This window comes from Macrobrachium rosenbergii, chromosome 12 (genome assembly GCF_040412425.1).
Source record: "Macrobrachium rosenbergii isolate ZJJX-2024 chromosome 12, ASM4041242v1, whole genome shotgun sequence".
In the NCBI taxonomy this organism is placed as follows: Eukaryota; Metazoa; Arthropoda; class Malacostraca; order Decapoda; family Palaemonidae; genus Macrobrachium; species Macrobrachium rosenbergii.
The window spans coordinates 16,808,523-16,831,792 of record NC_089752.1 but is presented as its reverse complement, the minus strand read 5'-3'; the positions used below and the strand labels follow the sequence as shown (position 1 = coordinate 16,831,792).

The 23,270-nt window shown below is 39.6% G+C and overlaps 1 protein-coding gene across 4 annotated transcripts in view; it reads right to left on the bottom strand.

Annotated features, from left to right (window-relative positions):
- The window catches only part of LOC136844414 (tRNA (32-2'-O)-methyltransferase regulator THADA-like), a 96,429-nt gene that overhangs the window by 38,597 nt on the left and 34,562 nt on the right, over window positions 1-23,270 (bottom strand). For all 4 annotated transcript variants that reach the window (XM_067113586.1, XM_067113584.1, XM_067113587.1 and 1 more), the window contains exons 6-8: window positions 3,919-7,990; window positions 3,624-3,777; window positions 1,317-1,484 (exon numbers count right to left, since the gene is read on the bottom strand). In XM_067113586.1, the coding sequence (XP_066969687.1) occupies window positions 1,317-1,484; window positions 3,624-3,777; window positions 3,919-7,990 (4,394 nt within the window). The remainder of the gene's footprint in view (window positions 1-1,316; window positions 1,485-3,623; window positions 3,778-3,918; window positions 7,991-23,270) is intronic.

Sequence of the window (23,270 nt, the reverse complement as noted above, 5' to 3'; positions counted from 1 at the left end):
TTTGGGATGACATTTAAATAATGACAAAAAACAAGATAATCCAAATGCAAAATATAGAATACAGTACAATGTACTGTAATCATTTACAATCACAATTGTAACGACACTCATGTCCTCCCAGGCCAACGACAGAGAAAGAACTAAATGGTAAGCAACAGATGCTTGAATCACCTGAAAGGGATGGGTTAACAGACAGTTAAAACTAAAGGATCCTATTGATTTTTAAGTTTTCACACTCTATCATCCTCCTGCCTGATGCAGGAATTACAATAGATAGGTAACAGCATTTAAAAAATCAACTTTAGGGGATCCCCAGACAAAGCAGACTTAGAGCAGCCAGACTCTTGTCATTTACATCTGTCGTTCAATTTTCTTGTTAACTTTCCTAATGGGAACATGGTACAAACACCATAAACAAAAACAAGAAAAAAACCTTTAACAGCAAAGTAGGCTTGAGTGCAGCACACATTTGTACTCAATACTGTACAGCCAAAGAAAAAAATAAATCTGGCTAACAGCAGGTGAGTGGGGGAAACCCCCTCCCCCACCTGCCTGCCTCCAATTAACCACTTTGCTACCAAATTTCAACAACTGTTTCCAGCTCATTTAGAAAAATGCTCCTCCATAAAAGGCAAAGATTTATATTTCCATAGGAGCAAAGTGCATGAACTATACTTATACGAAAAGCTGAGAAAAGTGAAGTATGGGGATTCTCCAATAAAGCAGCATCAAGGGGACGAACCCAAGTACTGGTTGCCAGCCAACCAACAAAATGGTGCAACAGCTACAAACAGATAATGAAAAGTAAGCAACATGTCACAAGGTAAATATCAAAGAGTAAATAACAAGAGATAATGAAAAGTAAGCAACATGTCACAAGCTAAATATCAAAGAGTAAATAACAATAAAACTATACTTTCTAGGATTAGAGTGTAATTCAAGGGCAGTTGCAGTTATGATGCCAGATATCAATCATTTATTCATTCATTCTCTTCTTCAGCAAAGATGACACTCATTTGGTTATACTAGTTGTACAATAAGAATTTAAACAAGCTAACCATGTGCTCTTAGATGAGTCACCAAATAAGGAGTGTGGATATACCAATCATCACAGCAGAAAAATTCAAAATGAGGCTATGAAATTGAGCAGAAATGTCAAACAAGCACATGACACAGATAAGACCAAAGAAAATTACATAGCTGCTGGGCAACTGGCCTTTTATGACAACATACATTCATTATTATGTTCTCACTAAGAACTTGTATTTCCTATGAACACGAACATGATAAAATGTATTAATATTATGTTTACTTACCAATGATATCACAAACAGCTTCCAAAACCCTTGTAGGTTGAATAGTGCCTTGAAGTTCATTATGCTCTAAATGTTTTGCACAACCAGTTGCAACAACATTTCTCACCACATCACTGTCATCTTGCAGGAGAGTTATCAATATTTCATAAACATCCAACTTGGCTTCACCTATAGAATCATCAGGTTACAAATTAAGTTTTGGCTCAGCACAAATATACAGTTTTTACAATTGTATTTCAAAGCATCCAAACTATTCTTTTGCAAACATAAAGTCCACCAAAACTTAAACCAATTTCTGTAATTCTCTTGCTACAAAATATTCGTGTCAAAAGATGAGGAAAGTTTAAGTACAAAGTATTCACAAATGCTGTTATTCAACTATCATAACAAAAATCAATTATTAATGAAAAGGGTGGGGGGTGAGAATTTAATGAAATAAGACCCTGCACAAGAAAATACTATATTTTACGAAAAATATTTTCTTCATACAAAACCATCATTCAAAATTACCTTTATCCTGTGTACTGGCTCTCCAGTCGCACCACTTGCTAAATCTTTAGAAATGAAAAACCCCCACAGCGCATGCCCAAACCAGACACCACCATCCCAAAAGGCTACCTCCTTCCATGCAGCTCTATTACCTGCAGATGTATTGCTGCTCTTCCAGGATTAGCATCTTTTTTGTGTTCTGCTTGGCATGCCATTCATTTTCATTCATTCACTTCTCTACCTTTTCTCTATTCTGATGATGCTTTGTGGTGATTTATGAATTAATAAGTGCTTTATTAGCATTTTCTGCCTGCCAGTCACTAGCTTTTTGAATACGAAATGTTAGTATTTTATGCATTTATGGCCTACTAAACTTTCTTAGCTTTTTTTTATACATTTCTACCCTACTGTATGTGAATTTCCTGCACCTTCATGCAAATGGCTGCAAGGATAAAAAAAAATGTATTCTATTTAATTACCAATGAAAATTCAATGAGTAATGAAATCAGTCAACCTCAATTCTGCTATATTTGAGGGTAAACTGTATCTTTCATTAGAATTATTTTATAATGCAGTCCTATTTTGTTCTTACTTCTGTGATTTTGTTGACTTAAGAGCTTGTTCATGAATGGTAGGCAAGGTTAGACTAGCATTTTCAGGTAGCCTAACATATGCTAGGCTTTCATTGCTATATTTGCATTTTGCAGCAGTCTTCAGCCCACTTATACCTGCTAGACTGAACAGAAGGAATGTTAATGTCCATAAAAACACTCAAAACCAATGAAGAAGTGAAGTACAAAGGTAACCACATGGACCTACCTCTCTGCATTAACTGCAAGAAACTTGTTTGATAGATCTCTTCCTTTCCACCGCTTTCCCTAAGCTAAGGGTTGGATGCTCTGATGCATCTTCTCCAACTATTCCTATCAAAAGCATTTTCTTATACCATACCTTTGTTCTGTAAATCTTTACCATGCCATCTAATCTTTTGCCTCCCTCTTGACCTTCGACCCCCCAACTCAAACCCTCTTCACTCCCTCCCTCCCCTCTCTCATCCTTACCAAAAGCCCAAACCACCTAAATCTCGGCTCCTATTCGTATCTTTAAGATTTATCACCCAAGCACTTCCATGTCTTCATTTTCCAGCCTCTCATGCAAAGAGATCCCCAAAATCCACCTAAGTACCCTCATTTCTGTGCTTGTGCTTCTGTTCCCCCTTCCTTATTTATGCTTATGTTTCTGAACCAAATCATCACTGGTCTGATTATGGTATATCTTTATTTTCAGTTTAGTGGGATTTTGCCACATACACTACCCCTGCTACCTCTCTACATTTCCCCAAAGCTGCTTTTATCCTACTTTCAGTTGATAGCATATATAAAATAATTAAGGAAAAAACCAGTACAGGAAATTTTTGGGTTTCCTGGATTTTGTGAAATTCACATAAGCCAGGCCAAAATAAATGGTATACTTTCATGAAGCAAAAAAGGAAAATGAAGAACTAAAATAAATTAATATCAATAAATAATTATGAACACAGAACTGAAAACTCCACATGCATAGCTGGTTACTCAGGAAGATAAAAGACAGTGTGCCTGGGGACATTCCAGACCACAAATGTGGACACAATATAACTGAAGGGTTTGTGGTAAAACAAAAGGGTTTGTTAAAGTGATTACTTTGGGAGTTTCTGCTATTGTTTTATAAGCAACAGGGCTAACCAGCAAGCAAAATTTCTTGTATTTCATAATAAAAAATTGCTTTGTGTCAACATCAGTATCTGTTATGTGAATGGTTAAGTGATAAAAAAATAATTACCTGATATACTCTGGTGTGAATGAAGAAAAGGCAATATATATGAAATGCCACTTGCCACTTGGATTCTTGCCTCAGCATCATTTTCACTTCCACTAAAAGTTTTCATTAACTCTAACCATCCATAAACAGATGTTCCCAAAAAGCTTAAAGAATTCTGGAAGATAGAGATACCATCATCAGGAAGTCAAATTCAGAAAAGAAATGATAGGGTGGTTTTTCTAAACAGTAAATACTTTTGCAAAGTAACACATTTCTCAAATTTACTACACAAAGCCACAGTAATTATTAAACATACCTTTGACAGGAAAAATACAACTAGTGAAGATGTAAAACACAGTATTTCAGTCAATAATTCTATAGAAGCTTCTTCACCAGCTCTCTCCACACAATAACTAAGGAGTCTTCCTCTTCCTTCCCAATTTGCATCAAACTGTTCATACACTACACAGGACACAAACTTATTCATGATTTTAAACATTTGTATTAGGCATTCTTTATGCTGTTCTTTACCTTGAACTTGATCAAACAGTTTTAGAAATACAGGCACTGGAAGGTCATCAAGGGCTTCCACATAACTGAGGCACATAAGACGCACTTCATAATCACTGTTACTTAATAACTTGCATACTAATTCGGACATAGTATCAGGTTTTGTTGTCTGAGAAAACTGGAGGAGGTATTTACTGGCTGCTCTCTTGCACAAAGCTGACCAAGGCTGATGATGGCTACCTTGACTATTACAAGTGACAAGCATGAAGCTACTATCATTAACTTCATTAAATGCATGCAAATTCATAAATGAACATTTTTTTCTAATAAGGAAAGTGAAGAGCTCTAAGGCACAGGCACGTGTTATTAAACATGGGTTAGACTCTGCTGCTGACCAAGATATTCCAGCAATGCTTTTCACAACAGAGTCTGACTCATTGTTCTTTATGATGCTGTCATGAAAATACTTCAAAAGTTTAATAAGACAGAGAAGAGACCCATGAAGACCATTTTGATCTGTCAAAGAAGCTTTACTACAAAGTTGATTGATCACATCAAGAACATTGTCTGGGGTGACCAAAGAAATAAGAGCATGTGAAGCAAGATTCCTAAGTTGAAATATGGATGATGAGGTACACTGTATAACAGCAGAAGTAAAAGCTGAAATAGATAAGGTGGTATTACGACTCTCTATTGGTGATGGAGATAAGCGTGCTAATAATAACAAAAGTGGAAAAAGGGCTGGCACTAATTTTCCTTCCTTGACACCACAAGCTCCATTTTCTAATTCAGTCTTGAGAAAATCATAGAGATCTGGATACCTCCTGAAAAACACAAGTGCAGACATGGAGTTTTTGCGACTAAGGTCATCTTGAGTTTTCTTTACACCAAACATTCGTGTGATCAAAGAAGAGAACAATAATGAAGCTGAATTTCTTTCTGCCCATGAATCACTCTTATAGCCATTAATAGCAGCTTTAATGCCAGTAGGTGCATAAGGAACAATCAAGTCTCCTAATCTAGTGTCACGGTACAAAGCTCTCAGAATGTTAAAGGCATGGATTCTGGCATCAGTACCCTTATACTGATGTTCTCCAGCTAGTTTAAGAAGAGTAGTCATAGTATTCTTGAGACTGACAGCACCTCTTACACTGGGTTCCGTTGACAAAATTCCTTGAACAATAAATGGGACACCAGCGCTACGACGTGTAGCACACAAACGATCATCATTGTCATTTTGTATAGCATAAAGTACTTCTCTTAGCCATTCATCAGGCAATGAATATAGTTGCTCTTCATTACACTGCCAAAGCTGTTCACATATCCTATTAAAACCTGTGTATGATTGTTCAAAAGCTCCTCTGTGTTTTGTTTCAGATAACTGCATCAAAAAATACTGACCTATTATTTTAACATCTTCAACAGTCAAAAGTGATAGATGATCTGGATATAAGGGGTAGTTTTGAAGAAGATCTCCTAAAATTAAGGATATTTCCTTTACACTACGCCATGCACACAACAGTAACATCTGAGCACTTACTGCCTGGGCTTTCACTAACTCATCAGGTTTAGAATCTAGAGAGAGATTTATTTCATTTTCAATTTGCTGATTGCCAATAGAAGCTTGCAATACAGCTTTCAGACTACCTACACTTTCTGGTTCAAGGTCCATTGGCAAATGGCCTTCTGGAGAAGAGTTTCTCACAACAGATGCAACCAATTCTGACACTTCATAGCACACTGCAAGAAGTTCCCTCACAATGCTCTTCCATACACAGTGATTCTTATCAAGCTGATCTTTAGGAATACTACTTAACAAAGTTCTTATGCAAAGTAGTAACCCATACATAGGACCATAAGCTGCTGCCTTCAGCAAACTTTCTTGAGCAACTGTTACTTCAGACTGCAATGACTGAAGCAAAAACTTCAAAAACACTTCTAAAGGTTCCTGAGACTGAAGATTAATGGAAAATTTACTTGAAAGAATTTTCAGAGCTACAGGTTCCTTTAACAGATATTTCAAAACATAAGAGGCAGTCACTGTATCAGGAGGTCTACTTGATGACGCCAAGTCACAAGCTGCATTAATCAGACACTCTATTTTTCTCTCATCTTGTGAATGAAGCTTATCTTTTGGTATTGCAAGCAAAAGCTTTAAGGCAATGATCTTGTTATTTTCATAAGAATCATTTAATACATAGAGAAGTGTATCCACATACATATGGCTATGGATCATCTCATCTATACCAATGCATGTACCACAATCTTTGTAAAGAATTTCATTAAACAGTTCAAGTATAACAAGGGATGTCCCTCTCCTAGCAGTATTAGCACCAATAAAAAGATTCTGAATCATTATATTGAACAAATCTTTGCAAAATTCTCTCAAGCAGTTTAAGTTATGCATTACATTTTCATTAGAGTTCCTTGATTTTTTTAGAATCCTTGTAGCTTCTTTGATCCTCAGGAATAGCTTCTTTGTGCATTTTACTAGATGCTGTCGGTATGAAGGACTTTGATTTGTGGTACTATAATGATAGTAGTCTATTATCAAGTCCATTTCTTCCTTTTCTGGTATTTCAGTTGACTTAGGACTTTCACATAAAAGACTAAGGGCTGACAACTGAACTGATTCATGAATGTGTTTTAGGCAAAACTTAATTGTCTTGTAAGGTAATATAAACTTCCACAAATCATCTGAATGCTGTGCATTCTTCTCTTGACATTTCTTTTGCCAGTAGGTTGACTGTCGACCAATCTTAACACACATGATCAACAAACATAGTTTTTCCATTTCCAGTTTATCACAAGACTCTGACAACGTTTCCACAACAATATCTAGGCTTTCAGGACTAGTAAGAAGCAACTTTTTAAATAGCAGCTCATATCCGAATGTCTGCATCTCTTGACTAAAGGAACTGATGAATAAAGGCAGCCAAACATCCTGCCATTTTGCTTGTGAAACCTCTTTTACATGAACTGTGAACAGAACTTCCAGCAATTCAGCTGCATGGCTGGCCATTGCTGAATCTTTTAGTGATGTCAGGAGCAATCCAGGCAGCTGTGGTTCATAACTTAATAAAGTCTGACAACCTACAACAGGTACCAGACAACTTACAGCACTTAGTTTATATTTTCTTGAAGATGGCTGAAGTAGCAATGTTTTGCACATTTCTGTATAATGAGCAACACTACCCTCTAGACTGAGTTCAGTGTGTATCTTGACTAAATTCTGAAAACTTTCTTTTGTAGCATGTTTCACACTATCTAAAAAGTGATCCCAAGATAGCCATAAATATTCAAAAACACGGGACATAACTGTGGAACTGGGATGCAAAGAGCTTCTAAGATTACTGGAAAAAGATGATGACTTGATCGCTTCTAAAGTGCGCAGGGTCCAGTGTTGAAACATTCTTATTAAGGTAACAGCCATGCTCCCATCATTGGACTGAAAAACAGGGGTGAGAATAGCTTCTAGAATTTCAAGGCCAAGATACATGTTGTTGCATTTGTTATTGGTATACAGTTCTTTTCCTTGTGATACACACAAAATTCCATTGATTACAGCTAACTGTGCAAGAGGTGGCAAAGCTACATAGTGACCATCTTCACAAATGACATTTTGTACTAAACTATCAAGTCCATCTTCATTACAATAATTATGAATAATAGCAACCATCTGGCCACAGTTTATGCGCAAATCAAGAGGACACAACTGGTGTGTCATTATGTTTAGACCATGCTCTAACAATTTACAAGACTCATTATTTCCAATGTTGTCCTTTGAGCAGTGTTTTTGTAAATACGTTGTACTATTCTTTATAAGTTGTTGCATCTCTTGCAAGACTTGGGAGGCTTCAATGGATGACAGAGTTTCCCTGTAAATATATGAATTAGTTACTGCATTGAAAAATGACAAAATATTCTTAACAATAATTATTACACTGATATTCACAATCTTCAGTCTGTTGGAAATCCAATATAAAATGATCTACATTTACAACTGTTCTGATTGGAATTCAAAGAGGAAGTGCACAAGACAGAACAGAGTGGAGAGAACTCATGACACGTTCAACCCCATAAAGGGGAAACATGCTGAAGATAAATACAGTTTAAAGCCTAGTATCTGGAATCCACTTATCTAAGAGTCTGTATCCAGAGGAGATTAAGTAATAAAAAATAAAACTCTTACCACATTTCCCCCCTTATTCATTCAACTGTAATTCTAACATGTGTATGTTAGATTAATCACATTAACAATTGTAAATAAATTAGAAGTTATTTTATCACAACCCCATTAATCATATACATACAGCATTACCAGTTTCTGGAGGCATAAATAAGAATCATACTAACCTGAATCAGTCAAGATTAAGAAGCCTCTATCATCCCTGCTCAACCATATGACACAACATCTGTATTATGAAAATTTGCACCAAAGGCTTCTCAATCTTCACTGATACCTGATACTGATACCTGATACCTGTTAGTCTGACTGAGATTTCCACATCTGCAGAAATTATGCAATTTATGATTAATGAGTCTGTGTTGAAACTTACATAAAAAAAAGCCTTTAATTTATAAAACTTGGTTTGGTTATCAAATTAACTGAATCTATATATCACACTAATGTGACATATGTTTCTTTAAATATTAAGCCAACAAAAGCCTCTTAATTTCTTGATTTCATAACATTTACTCCTGTAAACACTGAATCTGGATGGGAAATATACAAGGATATTATAATCTTTGCGGGAATTATTTTAATTTGTGCATGTTAGGTTAAAGTACGGCTGCCATAAACCACAACACTACATGCTTTGGTTTACAACAGCCTTATTTAACTCAACGTGTTGATTCAAAGCTCTCTGGAAAGATTAGAGTTACAGTACTTCATATATTTATGATTTGGGTTCAGTGTTCACAAGATAAATGTATCTAAAATTAAGATGAAATAAAGAAGAAATCTTTGTTTGATTAATATTAAGAAGTATTTTTACTACATGATTTTAAGTGTTAAAGGTTATGATTGCTTTTAGTACCAGCATCTCGTTTCAGTTGACAATATAGTTTACGTTATAAACATAGGCTGGTGTCATATTGCTCTCTGGATTTTATGCATTTCATTTATCTTTTGGCATGATCATTCTCAACAGAGCCTGTGAGAGACTATTTACCCAAGGAATGCCTTAAGAAATACAATCATTTGGCCAACCTACATCTTATTTTGATACAAACTCAAGACTTCCTCATAATCATACGAGTTACTCTGCAACATAAATGTATGGCATTCCGTTTATTAAAACAATTCCATCAACAAATGTTTACCTCTCCATTTATGAAAGAATGACAATAAGAGAGGCTTACTGGTGGTGCAGTATGGCGAAGAAAGGTTGAAAAGGCTATACAAATTAACTGTAGTTAATGCAGCAATGGCACTTCATTCCATTTATTTGAAAGGGGGTCCTGTGCCTACATATATCATTATTATTATATTGATTTTTATGATAAAATAAATTTTTTAGGTACTTACCCTCTATCATTTAGCTTTACCTGCAACTACTTTGGTGCAGGTTTGACAAGTGTTAAAACTGAAACAATAAAAAATGAACGCTCCCATTAGTTACTCCTACACCCTTTGTAGGGTGGGGGTAGGACAGCAAATGTTTCGATTGCTCATTCTACTCTTAATCTCTAAGAGGGGAGGAGGGAGGGTTTCAATGATAGAGGGTAAGTACTTAAAAAATTGATTTTATCATAAAAAAATAATTATTTTTGAATTGAAACGTACCCTCTATCACTTAGCTGACTCCAACATTGTGTGCTGGAGGCAGGCAAGAGATTCCCTATAACTGAATTATCAGATATCATTATAAATATCCTTATTGTTGCTTACCTGATGAATATGATCCCATGGCAAGTACTTGTTGGATGAGGATCTTCATCAAGCGAGGTCCACTATCTTAAGAGGTGGAACGTGAACCCCAAATGTAGCCATTGGTTGAAGATGTGCAACACAGAATGGCAATTTATTGGCTCCTGTGCCTCAGGCCTGCAGAGCTGACAGGAGCTACAACCACAATTAAACTATGATCCCTCAAGAGTTACCACCTACCTAATTGAGTTGCTGCGGTACCTCAAACCCAAAAACAACAAGCCCAAATTGAAAGAAAAGTGGTACTTAATCAGCTCAAGGTAGCTTTCTCCAATGAGGAGAAATGGCTCTGCAACATTAAATAACATAATTTACTTTAATAAAAAAAAGGGAGGACTTTGCTCTCATCCAAGAACAAAGAAAGAAAGGACAACTACAGTACAGTATACACAATAATCCAAATAAATAAAGTGGAGTAAACTACTGTGTACGAACTCATCACATACAGTTCCCCTTTACCCAGGAAGGAGGTAGCTAGAGAGAACCCTTATTTGTTTGTGACACATAATGGGAAGACTAGGAGATAATCTCCCCTGCCAAAACCAGAGGTGCTAGTGTATGGCAGTCTTCATATTGGATCTCTTCATCCCTCAAGTAGCTGGAAGCGAAAACAGAACTACACCTCCACTGTACTGCCAAGACTAGACAGTCTAGAGAGATGTGTTGGTGAAAACTAACAGATGTAGCTGCTGCTCCGATGCCGTGTGGTTTCTTCTTCAAAAGTGGACAAATCTCTGGAGAGACTGCCCGGTGTGCTTCCAGAATTGAGGACTTAATCAAGAAAGCCATGGCATTTTTAGACATAGGAACCTTAAGCTTCCTGACCCAACAAAATAGGTTGTTACACTGCTTCCTTACAGGTTTAAGATGGGACATATAATACTTCAGAGCCCTAACATGGCATAAAACCAGCTCTCCTTCCTCAGCAGTTAGAGTTTCTAGTTAAGGGATGGAGAAAACTCTAGGAAGAGCGTTGGCCTTAACGTCATTCTTGGTACGAAAGGAAGCCAGAAAAGATCATTCTGGCTCCGGTACGAGAAAACCCTACTAACGATGATATCGCTTGCAATTCACTTCTTTTGTCTGAAGCCAAGGCCACCAGAAAGAGGGTTTTCAAAGAAAGAGCCTTGAGAGAAGCCTCTCTAAGGGGCTCAAAAGGAGTGCCTCTAATGTGTCATAAAACAATATCTGGGTTCCATAAAAGAGGTTTCTGAAAAACCTTTTGCATTTCCAGTTGAAAAGAGTGAACAGCTTCACGTACGTCAACGTCCTTTGAAATATCCAACCCAGTATGCCTTACAACAGAAGCCAGCATGGATGTCCCCGGACTTGCACCATGCACTACTGTATACAGTTCCTACTATTTCTGATATAATATATCAGTGCATTTTCTCCTTGCAGCGAGGATGGAGTTCCAAGATGACTCTGAAAGGCCTCTAGCTCTGAGGAGCTTGTCGACAGTTTCCAAGTGGTTAAATGAAGCATGTTATTTTCGTTTAGCCTCCCTGTCCCTGTCTGTCGAAGTAGATTTGTCCATAAAGGTAACTGTCTCGGAACTTCTATCACCATTTCTGGAAGGTCTGTGAACCAATGCCTCCTTGGCCACCAAGACACGATTAGAATCATGGTGGTGTTCCAGGATTCTCTCAATTTCTTGAGCACTTCCTTCAGTTGCGGAAGCAGAGCGAAAGCATATGCGAATAGGTTTGCCCAGTCTAAAGCCATAACGTCTACTGCCCAGGCTTGAGGGTCCAAAACTGGTGAGATGTACAACTGGAGATGATGATTCAATTTTGTTGTAAAGAGATCGATGGGAGGTTGGCCGAACTCTTTCCAAATTGCCTCGCACACAGTCGGGTTTAATGTCCATTCATGGGAGAGTACCTGTCCTGGATGACTTAGCATGTCTGCCAGAACATTCAATCAACCTGGTACAAACTGGAGCATTAGGATGATGTTCCCCTCCTCCTTCCAGAGGAGCAAGTCCATGGTAATGGCTACTAACGTTTCTGACTTCGTGCCCACTTGTCTTCTTAGGTACGACAGAGATGTTGAGTTGTCCGAGAAGACAAATTACTTTGTTGGTTGCTGCACTTTCCAGCTTCTGCAGCCCCTTCTGAATAGCCAACAAATCCTTGCAGTTTATGTGCAGATTTTTCTTGACTGGGGACCATACTCCGGAAGCGAACTGATTTCCTAAAACTACACCCCAGCCCTTGTCCGAGGCATCGAATACAGTGAGAGGTCTGGGCTTGGGGACTCTAGAGACTTCCCTGCATGCAGGATCTCTTTGGACATCCACCAACGAAGGTAAGGGAACAGATCTGGGGTCCAGGACACTAACTCGTGGATTGGCTGAGACTCTGTGCCAGTGCCTCCTCAAGAGCAACTGAAATGGTCTCATCCATAGTCGAGTACCTGGGGCTAACTCCTCCAGAGAAGATGTGTGACCTAACAGAGACAGCCAGCCTTTGGCTGGCATGCTTCCTAAGGAGGCAAATTCGCTTGCGATTGACAAGAGATTGTCTACTCACACACATGTAGGCAAAACCTTGAAAAGAACAGAATCTATCTCCATGCCCAGGTAGACCACTCTTTGAGATGGTTCCAGTGAAGACTTCATTACGTTTATCAGTAACCCTAAGGCTTTCGCTAAGCCCAGCACTAGCTCTCTTGCCCTCAGGCAATCCTCCCTGGACTTCGCAATGATAAGCCAATCATCCAGGTACAGAAGTATCTTTACTCCTAGTAAGTAAAGCCATTTCATGAGGGGGGGTAAGACCCTGGTGAAAACCTGAGGTGCGGAACTTTATCCAAACAAAGAGCTCAAAATTGGTATGTCTTTCCCCAAAAGACAAAGCATAGGAACTTTCTTGAATGTTGGCAAATGGGGACATGAAAGCACATGTCCCTTATGTCCACCATAAACATTCATGCCTCTTTCTCCAAGGCGGCTACGACCGTGGAGGCCAACTCCATAGAAAAAGGGGGTAGTTGGACATAGAGGATGAGCTTGGATACGTCCAAAACAGGCCTCCAACCTCCCATTGCCTTTGGAACTAGGAAAAGTCTGTTGTAAAAACCTGGCGAAGTAGCCAGTATTTCCTCTATAGCTGCCTTCTCTAACAGAGAAGAGACTTCCTGACACAAGATCCTTCTCTTCTATGGGTTGCCTTTGTAAGAACGAAAAGCTTTGGGCTGGTTTGATAGAGGAGGTGAACTCCTGAAAGGAATGAAATAGCCTTCCAAAAGTACTTTCGCTACCCAAGCATCTACCCCTAAGCATTCCAACATTTGAGCGAAGAGGCCTAACCTACCCCCACCCCAGATACCTGAGGGCTCAAGAAACTATTCTTTATTAAACTGACGACTCTTGTTATAAGAGGAGGTAAACTTCCCTCCCCTTGCAGAATGGAATTTGGAACTTTGCTGTTGAAAGGATACTTTCCTCCTTCTGGCACTTGGAAAGGACGACCTAGCAAAGGAGGTAGCACTGCCCGAAGTCCATTTAAAAGAAGAACAGGAAGAAGCAGGGGACTTCCCTTTAGAAGCTTGGGACTGATGGATAAAAGACCTATTCTCTGTCTTCTCAGTCTCCGAGGGTATAGACGCAGACAGTTTTTCTTCAATAATCTTCCCAAAAGAATGTACTGAAATTAAAGACTGTTTACTAAGGGGGGAAACTGAAGGAACCAGCAGAGAGCAAAGCTACTCTCTTCTGCGAACTTTAAGGTTGCTCATGACATGGGATAGCTCCCACATCACATCATGAAACCCCTTGTCTAGGGAATCGAAAAACCCTAAGGCCTTAACAAAAGGATCCCAGGCCAAAGGAGGAAGAAGCTCGCTAATCTTCTTCAAACACTGTTCAACTGTGTTCAGTACAATTTCACTGAAGGACATAGCTTCAGTAGCGTTAGTCAAACTTTTATACATATTCTCAGCCTCTGGAATAGAGAAATGCAACCTTCCTGACACAATGGCACCTTTCTTAGTTGAAAAAATCATGGACAAAAAAGCGCCGTCCACTGCCGGATCAGGGGAAAAGGGGAGAAACTCCTCTGTCTGATACACTAGTGACTTCCTAGCATGAAGGAAGGGAGACAAAAGAGAGGATCCTTTAGAGGAGATCTTCTTAGGCAAAGTCTTAGCAATAGAGTCAAATCTCCCATGTACAGAATCTGATAGGCTAAAGGAAGGGAGAGGAGAATAATCAGACCTCAACCTGGAAGCTCTTAAAGAGTGAGCAGTGTTCGAATGCTCCACTGAAAAGAACTGAGGATATCTATCTAAACACAACTGAACCAGTTCCTTAAAACCTGAAGTGACTGATTCTAAGTGTTCCTCTTCCTTATCCAAGGATAATGTAAAAGGAGAATGTTGAGAGGAAGAGATGGCCTAAACAAGTCTTCCTCAACCGAGACAACTGAAGAAGTCTTGGAACCAGATGGTCTTGTAAGACCTGGCGCTAGAATTCTACTAATCCACTCTGGTAAATACTTGAACTTAGAATGGTCTCTCTCAAGATCCAACTGAGAAAATCCAGCTGACACAGGGGGGCAAGAACCCTTTAACCATGATGACTTGCCTTCCAACACAGGAAGAGTGCGACCTGTTCCCTTGATGCCACTAAGAACTCGTTTGCTTGCACTTACCTCCCGACTCCTCTTACTATTCGAAGACTCATGTGTCACAGACACTAACTGCAGTCCCAAAGAAACTCTACGGCCTACTGTCTCTTGAGGATTCATCAACTCTTCCCTCGAACTCGATGAGGAGGTGAGCAGCCTCGCTGAGGCGGCGTGTGGCCTGGCTTGGATGACACAGTATGCAGCCTGGCTGAGGCGGTATGCAACCTGGCTTAGGCAGTGAGCGGACTTACTGAAGCTTCCCACAGTCTAGAATACGCCTGGTGTGGACTCGACACTTCCCAAGGCCTCCACTATCTGACTAGCCTAGTCTTAGCTTAAGAAAGTCCATAAAAGCCGCATAAGCCTCAGAAGTGGGCATACCTACAGCCTTGACGAAATCAAAACTCGGACTATCGACAACAGAAAAGGAGTCTAGGCACATAAACTTACTACTTGAATGCGTAACTAATAACTCCAGACTTCTTGAGGTGGCTGAAGGCACAGCGGCATCATTCATTACCGAACGCAATCAGTTACCTAGTTCGGATGAATCTCTATACAGGCAGCGCCTGGTTATCAGCAAGCGGTTTTTCAGCATTTGTCTAGCGACGAAAATCGGTGATTTTCTGTGTCGATAATCTCATACTGATGCCGATACATACCTAACAGAGGTGCAGATAACTGAAAATCAGCGATTTTTGGTTATCGGTAATTTTCACTTATCATCACGCCATAGGAACAGAACTCCTGCCATTAATCAGGGACTGCCTGTAATAACCTTGGGAAAGCTAAGGCCTAGACCTTTTCACCCTGCCATGAATGTCTTTAGGCAAGCGCAATTTGCGTTTGTCCACCGAGGACCGAGAAGCAAAGGCAGGAGACAGAGGGCACAGTCCATGAGCACCCTCGGATGTCAGTCTTTGTTTGGGAACCCCAGGACTACCAGGCCTGTTGGCAGGAGGAGCCGATGGGACAGGCAAGGCCGCGTCTGCAGAGTTACCAATGGAACGAGGGGACACTGTCTCTGCAAATTTACTAGACGTATTAGATGCAAAAGATTCAAGCTTTTTACATAAAAATTCAATCTTAGGTTTTACAGAATCAATATCAGACTGCACTGAATCTAACCTACTACCCTGCTGACTTAGTGGGTGTGGAAGGATGAGAATCTATTAGAGAAGAAGAATCTCTTGATCAGAAGTTAATTCTAAGGAAGCCTTAGATGTAAGACTAGCTGTGCTCTTTACAATCTTTCTAAGCCTATCCTTCTCTCTTTTAATATGATACTTTACAATCTTCTCTATCTCTTGCAAAGACCATTCCTTCAAATGATCACAATGGTTGTCCGAATCACACATTACCCCAAGATGATCAATGCATAAATCATGTGTATCGTACTTCAAAGAAGCCAATCTGGCCTTGCAACCACTTAACTTGCAAAATCTAAGGGATTTTGATAAGGAAGACTGAGAAGAATCCATAATGAAATAACAAACCACAGTCTAGACGATGCAAGTCGATAACCATGAAAACAAACCAAAATTCAGAGTACTCGTCAACACTTGTCTAATTTTGCCGACAAGAGTAGAATGAGCAACCAAAACATTTGCTGTCTTACCCCCACCCTACAAAGGGTGGGGAAGTAACTACTGAGAGCGTTTGTTAACGATTGTTTCAATTTTAACACTTGTCCAACCCACACCAAAGTATTCGCAGATAAAGCTAAATGATAGAGGGTAAGTTTCAACTCAAAAATTATTATTATTAATATTATTATTATTATTATTATTATTATTATTATTAAGTACATCAACCAGAGCACTGAGTTACAATACTGCATTCAAATATGGCTGGCCCAAAAGTTTTGTCTCTAATGACAAACTATTTTTCATCTAATAAAATTAAAAATTTAACTACAGGATGAGCTGAAAACAATTAAAATTCTAAAAAAAATTTTCTTAACTTATTTCTAGTGTGGTCCTCAGGTGCCGAATCTCATCTTAAGCTCTTGGATAATGTTATATCATCAGTCAAATTCATTTTGCCAACTCTTAATGTCGAATTGTGGTACAAACATAGAGTGAATTTAATGTTTGTTGCATAAAATGTACTATAACAACAAACATCCTTTGCATATTCTTGACTTTACCTAGCTGTTTTTGCCCAAAACAATATGCAGGCTGCTGCTGCAGTGTGTTTTTTCTAGTACTTTCAGGTTTACAGTAATGCTACTCATTTTGTTAGGAGCTTTATCTTGGATACAACTAAAATTTGGAAGCGTTTACCTAGCACAGTGATCTCCATATGTTTCAACCTGAAGCAAACTCATTTCTGCTCTCTACTGATATTTCCTAAATTCAAGTGTATCGGTCTTATTTTATAATCCCTCATGCTGTATTTATTTATTTATCACCTTTTCCTTCATCTTGTTTCTTTCTGCAAGCGATTTCCCTTTAGAGCCTTCTTGGGTATATAATCTGTTGACTCTGTCCATAAGGGTTTTAGTTGACGATTTAAAGACAGAAAGAAAGAAAAGGAACTTGGAAATCCAGACAAGATACATATAATGGTTAATTTTGACCTACATTCTCTGCACTCAAGGACTGGGTCATGTGGGCTATTCAAATACCCTACAGTCAAAAGAGTGCAACCAATTCGGAAACAATATAAAATAATTTCAGTGTGGTATTCCTTTTCATTTGAAGAATGCCAGAATCCAATTATCTACTTAAATTTCTCGTTACCAAATACTGCAAATTTTAAAGTAATTTGTATTTTTCCTAACATACAAACCTGACGGTCTAGACATTGGATTTGGCTTGTGAATGCGAGCTGGAAAGGCAGTCAACTTTCAAACAAGGTCGTTAACTACCAACAGTAGGGGGAATCCCCGCCCACTCGTCAGTCTGCACTCCACCTTGCCTTATGGCCCAAGTAGCAGAATGAGGGGTGGTAGAGGTGGGCTGTATATGTAAACACCTTCAGGTTTGTATATTAGGAAAAATACAAATTACAGTACTTTAAAATTTGCAATTTCTTCCTACACAAATAGGAGACTTACCCTTTGGAGGGTGGACTCTAGGTACAGCAAACCCTCAAATTTGCGTTCTCACAATTCGCTGGCTCAGCGATTCGCAAAATTTTCTGTGGAAACTGTCAATAAATTATTCATGAGAAAACTCACCCATTTGCAGATTTTTTCATAGAGCAATATTCTATATTTTCATATTATTTGCATGACTAAATACTGTGCTGTACCTACATATACATTTTAAGATAAAATAATGATTTACAGTACTAATTTTCAAATATTAATATTAAAAGTTTAATAAATTAAGTAAATAATTTTCAAATATTAATTAATATAAAAGTTAAATAAATTACATAATTTTCAAATATTAATGTTAAAAGTTTAATCAATTAAATAAATAATAACAGTAAATAAAAATAATAATTCTCTCTCTCCTCTCCTTCCTTCTTTCTCTCTCTTCTCTCTCTCTCTCTCTCTCTCTCTCTCTCTCTCTCTCTCTCTCTCTCTCTCTCTCTCTCTCTTTTACTGAGAGAATTTTTATGCATATGTAATATGTGTTTTATTTGTTTTGTATGATAAATAAATGATTTACTAATTTTCAAATATTAATATTAATGTACTAAACACAGAAAAATATCAGTTCATTAAAGAAAATATAGTGAATTAGTAAGATTTTAGTTCAATATAAATTCTTTCCCTCATCTTTTTCCAGACGCTTTGACAAACTGATCACAAGGGTAGATGCTGCCACTCGGTGGTCAAATAAATGTTGCAACTTGGTGGTCAAATACCCTATGAAGGATACTGAAAAATCTCTCTTTCTCTCATCTAATCTAAATTATGTTCTTTGTATTTCATCTCTCTCTCTCTCTCTCTCATTGACACAGATAGTTTATGCATATGTAACATATGTTTATTTGTTTTCTATACTGTAGTTTTACAGATTAACATAACGTTACTTGTTATTATTTTTTTTCACATTTTCCATGCTATACTTACAACTTTTCGCATCTGTATAGTACTGTATAAAGTATTATTAAAAATCTTAAACAAATACACAACAGTATGGTGATAAAGAGAGTTGGTGGAGAGGTGTTGGGAAAGACATCTGGAAAGAAACTCCCCATGATAAGAAAACCTGGTGGTGGAATGATGACGTGAAAGAGGTGGTGAAAGCCAAAAAAGATGCAAAAAAGATCTGGGAAAAGTATGGACAGCAAGAGGATAAGGAAAAGTACCAAAGACATAAGAAACAAGTAAAGAAGGCAGTTGCACAAGAAAAGGCAAGAGCATTAGATGACATACGAAGAGCTGGAAAAACCTGATGGGGAAAGAAAAAATTCACAGAATTGCACAGTCGAGGGACAAGAACACCAAAGACTACTCCCATATAAAACATGTTAAGGATGGGAATGGGGCAGTTTTATGCAACGATGATAAGATAAAGACGAGGTGGAAAGAATATCATGAACACCTGTTAAATGAAGAAAATTCTAGAAAATTCTTTTGAAGATGGGTTCCAGAACCTTGGTATGACACATATTAGCAGGAAGGAAGTAAAGAAGGCACTAAAGATGATGAAAAATGGTAGGACCTGATGGAGTTCCTGCAGAGAATATACAGTCAGGAAAAGATACCAAAAGAATGGAGAGAAAGCTTTATTGTGCGTGACATCCAGGATTTTGCAAACTACAGGGGCACAAAGCTTATGTCTCATACCATGAAAATCTGGAAAAGAATAATGGATCAAAGAATTAAAGAAACATCTGTAGGTGAAGAACAGTTTGGTTTCATGCCAGGGAGAGGAATGCCAGATGCAGTGTTTGCCCTCAGACAGATGATGTAAAAACACCGGGAAAAGCAGAAAGGACTGCCCATAGTATTCATAGATTTGGAAAAGGCGTATGATAGAGTACCACGCCAAGAGGTTTGGATGTGTATGCGAGTAAAGGGAACACTGGACAAGTGTGAGGTTGGTCCAAGATATGTATGAAAGAGCAAAAGCGCAGGTTAGAAGCAGTGTTGGGTTAACTGAATGGATACCAGTAAGAGTTGGTTTACATCACTGATCTGCTTTAAGCTCATATTTTTTTTTACCTGATAATGGATGTGCTTTCTCAAGGAATAAGAGATCAATCCCCATGGTGCATTTTGTTTGCTGATGACATCGTGTTATGCAGTACAAACAGAGGGTTAGTGGAGTCAAAACTAGAGCAATGGAGGAAGGTACTGGAAGGCAGAGGATTAAAGATCAGTAGGAAGAAGACAGAATACCTTAGTTTTAATGAAAATCAAGACTCTGAGATTAGTATGGAAGGGACAAGGTTGAACTGAGTAGAAAAATTTAGGTATCTTGGTTCAACAGTGGCTGATGATGGAAATTTGGATGCAGAAATAACACACAGAGTGCAGGCTGGATGGAAAAACTGAAGAAAGATGTCAGGTGTCTTGTGCGACTGCAGAATCAACATAAAGGTTAAAGGAAGAGTGTAAAGACAGTAGTGAGACCAGCTTTGATGTATGGAGCAGAAACATGGCTGGTAAAGAGAGTGCAAGAGAAGAACCTGGATGTGGTGGAGATGAAAATGCTCAGGTGGATGTGTTTAGTAACAAAAATGGACAAAATCAAAAATGAAAGAATAAGAGGAACTATAAAAGTCGTAGAACTATCAAAGAATGCCTAAGAAAGAAGACTGTAGTGGTATGGCCATGTGATAAGAAGGGATGAGACATATGTAGGGAGGAGAGTGATGCAGATGGACGTGCCTGGTGGTAGAGCATGAGGAAGACCGAAGCAAAGGTGATGGATGTAGTTAGAGAAGACCTGAGAGACAAACAATTGTCAGAGGATGTGTTTGACCGAACCAGGTGGAGGAAAGCTGTCAGATACATCGACCCCACATAGAAGTGGGAAAAGATGCACAGAAAGAAGAAGCAGCTAGTTTAAGGTATATATTTGGTATCTGAACTTTCCATAAAGGCAGTTATAAGCATTTTTACAGGGGAGGGTTAACTACTCATGGATTTTAACTATTCGAGGGGGAGCTGTGGTACACATCCCTACAAATACAGGGGCTTACTATAAATCTCTGAACCAACGGGAAGTTCTACCCACCTGGGAATCTCTTCCTGGTCTCAAAGAACTGAGGAAGGAGTCCTATGCCTCTGGTCTGCTGAACATAAGGGATGTTCAACTGCCAGACTTCTAGGCTTGAATTAAGGAGTTTTTGTCATTATTCCAAACAAGGCTTGGATGAACCCATAGTGTCAGAGACAATAAAAGTCTAATAAAACCAATAGGTTTGTTTTACTGTCAACCCCTCTCTCCCCTTGCTAGAGAGAGGGGGAGGACTTGCATCAAACAATCTACTCTAGATTATAGATAGGTTACTCAGTTATCTAGACTCACCTACATAACACACCAGTTCAGCATGTGACGGCTTGCCACCTACCTCTCTGCCCTACAAGAGAGGAAAGGAAAAACAGAAAAGGGCAGAGACCAGTCACTCACACACATTCTCTCTTGCTTTCTGTACACTTTAAGTGAGATGCTACCTGTCCCTCTAGGGGAGCTGGGTGAGCTACATAATTTGTTGAGCAGCCACCACAGGACCCAAGGATAATGTGTCCAAGGACCTGTAAGGGCAACATCCCAAAGGGAGAAGGACATGAATGTGGTTTGTTGGGACCACACTCCCGCCCTTAATACCTGTAGAACCTACAGGCTCTTCTGGAATGTGAGGGATGGACCAACGCTCCTAACCTCATAAGCCCTTACTCGGAATGTACTCCTGTCTACCTTGTCATGTGTAGAGTATGCTCACTTGAGTGTCTCAAAACCAGGGAGAAATCATGTTCTTGGACACCTCTTTATCAGTCGAGCCGGTACTAACAAAGAGTCATCGACACTCAGGCCTGAGATGTCAAGTCCTCTTAAGATAGTACCGCAGCACCCTAACTGGACACAGTAGCATCTCTTCTTGATCACCACTAACGAAGCCTCTACTGTGGGGATCAAAAAGGATTCAAATCTGGCATCAGGGAGTTACGCATTCTGAGCTTTCACGACGAATTCCAGGACAAACTCGTGCGTGACAGATCCCCATCCCCTCAAGTGCTTAACATTGAAAGAAAGGCCATGAAACTCACCAACTCTCTTTGCCAATGCCAGGGCAAGCAAGAGTACGGTCTTGAAGGTCAGATCCCTGTCTGACAACTCTCATCAAGGCTCGTATAGCGCACAAGTCAGGCCCCGTAAGACAAGAGTCACATCCCACTCAGGGAGCCTGAGTTCCCTGGGAGATCTTCCACGAGGAAGAGAGATCAACACCCTTCAAGCGAAGGACTTGACCAAGGGCAGCTCTGCAGCCCTTAATAGCTGAGACGGAGAGAAGCTTCTCTCAGCGAAGAAAGATGAGAAAGTCCAAATGAGAAAGTCCACTACCTGCTGAAAAGTAGCTCCAACCTTAGAGATACCCTGTCGACGACACCAACCACAGAAGATAGCCCACTTCCCCTGGTACACAGCCACAGAGAATTTATGAAGGTATCCAGACATCTCTGTCACTGTGTGGCAAGGAAAAACCTCTCATTTGCAAGAGACACTGGATAGTCTCCAAGTGTGAAGTGCCAGTCCTTCCACTGCCTGGTGATACCTCTCTACATGTGGCTGGCACAGCAGGTTGTGCCGAGAGAGAATCTCTTTTGGTACCTCGGAAAGTAGAGCTAGCAGGTCTGGATACCACTCAAGTGAAGGACTTGACCAAGGGCAGCTCTGTAGCCCTTAATAGCTGGGATGGAGAGAAGCTTCTCTCAGCGAAGAAAGATGAGAATGTCCATTACCTGCTGAAAAGTAGCTCTGATCTGAGAGATACCCCATCAACAACACCAACCACAGAAGATGGCCCATTTCCCCTGGTATACAGCCATAGAGGATTTACGAAGGTATCCAGACATCTCTGTCACTGTGCGGCAAGGAAAAACCTCTTGCTTGCAAGAGACTCTGGATAATCTCCAAGTGTGAAGTGCCAGTCATTCCACCGCCTGGCGATACCTCTCTATGTGTGGCTGGCACAGCAGGATGTGCCAAGGGGGAATCTACCTCGGTACCTGGAAAAGTAGAGCTAGCAGGTCTGGATACCACTTGGCATGTGGCCACTGTGGAGCCACCAGGGTCATCCTGAGATTCGGGGTGATCATGACTCTGTTGACCACCCAACAAATCAGACAAGAAGGAGGAAAGGCGTAGGCCTCAAGATTGTCCCATGGGTGCTGGAAGGCGTCTTATATTGCTAACCATGGGTCCAGCACGACTGAACAGAACACCAGCAGTTTTCTGTTGTGCCAGGTTGCAAAGAGATCTATCACTGGGAGGCCCCAAAGATCGAACAACCTTTCTACTATGCCTGGGTGTAGGGACCACTTCGTCCCTATCACCTGACCCTGGTTGATAGATCTACTGTACCGAGTGTGCTACCGCCCACTCATGCACCTGCACCACCAACATGTGGAGCTGAAGGAAAACCAATCCCCCCTGCTTGTTGACATATCCCACTACCGTG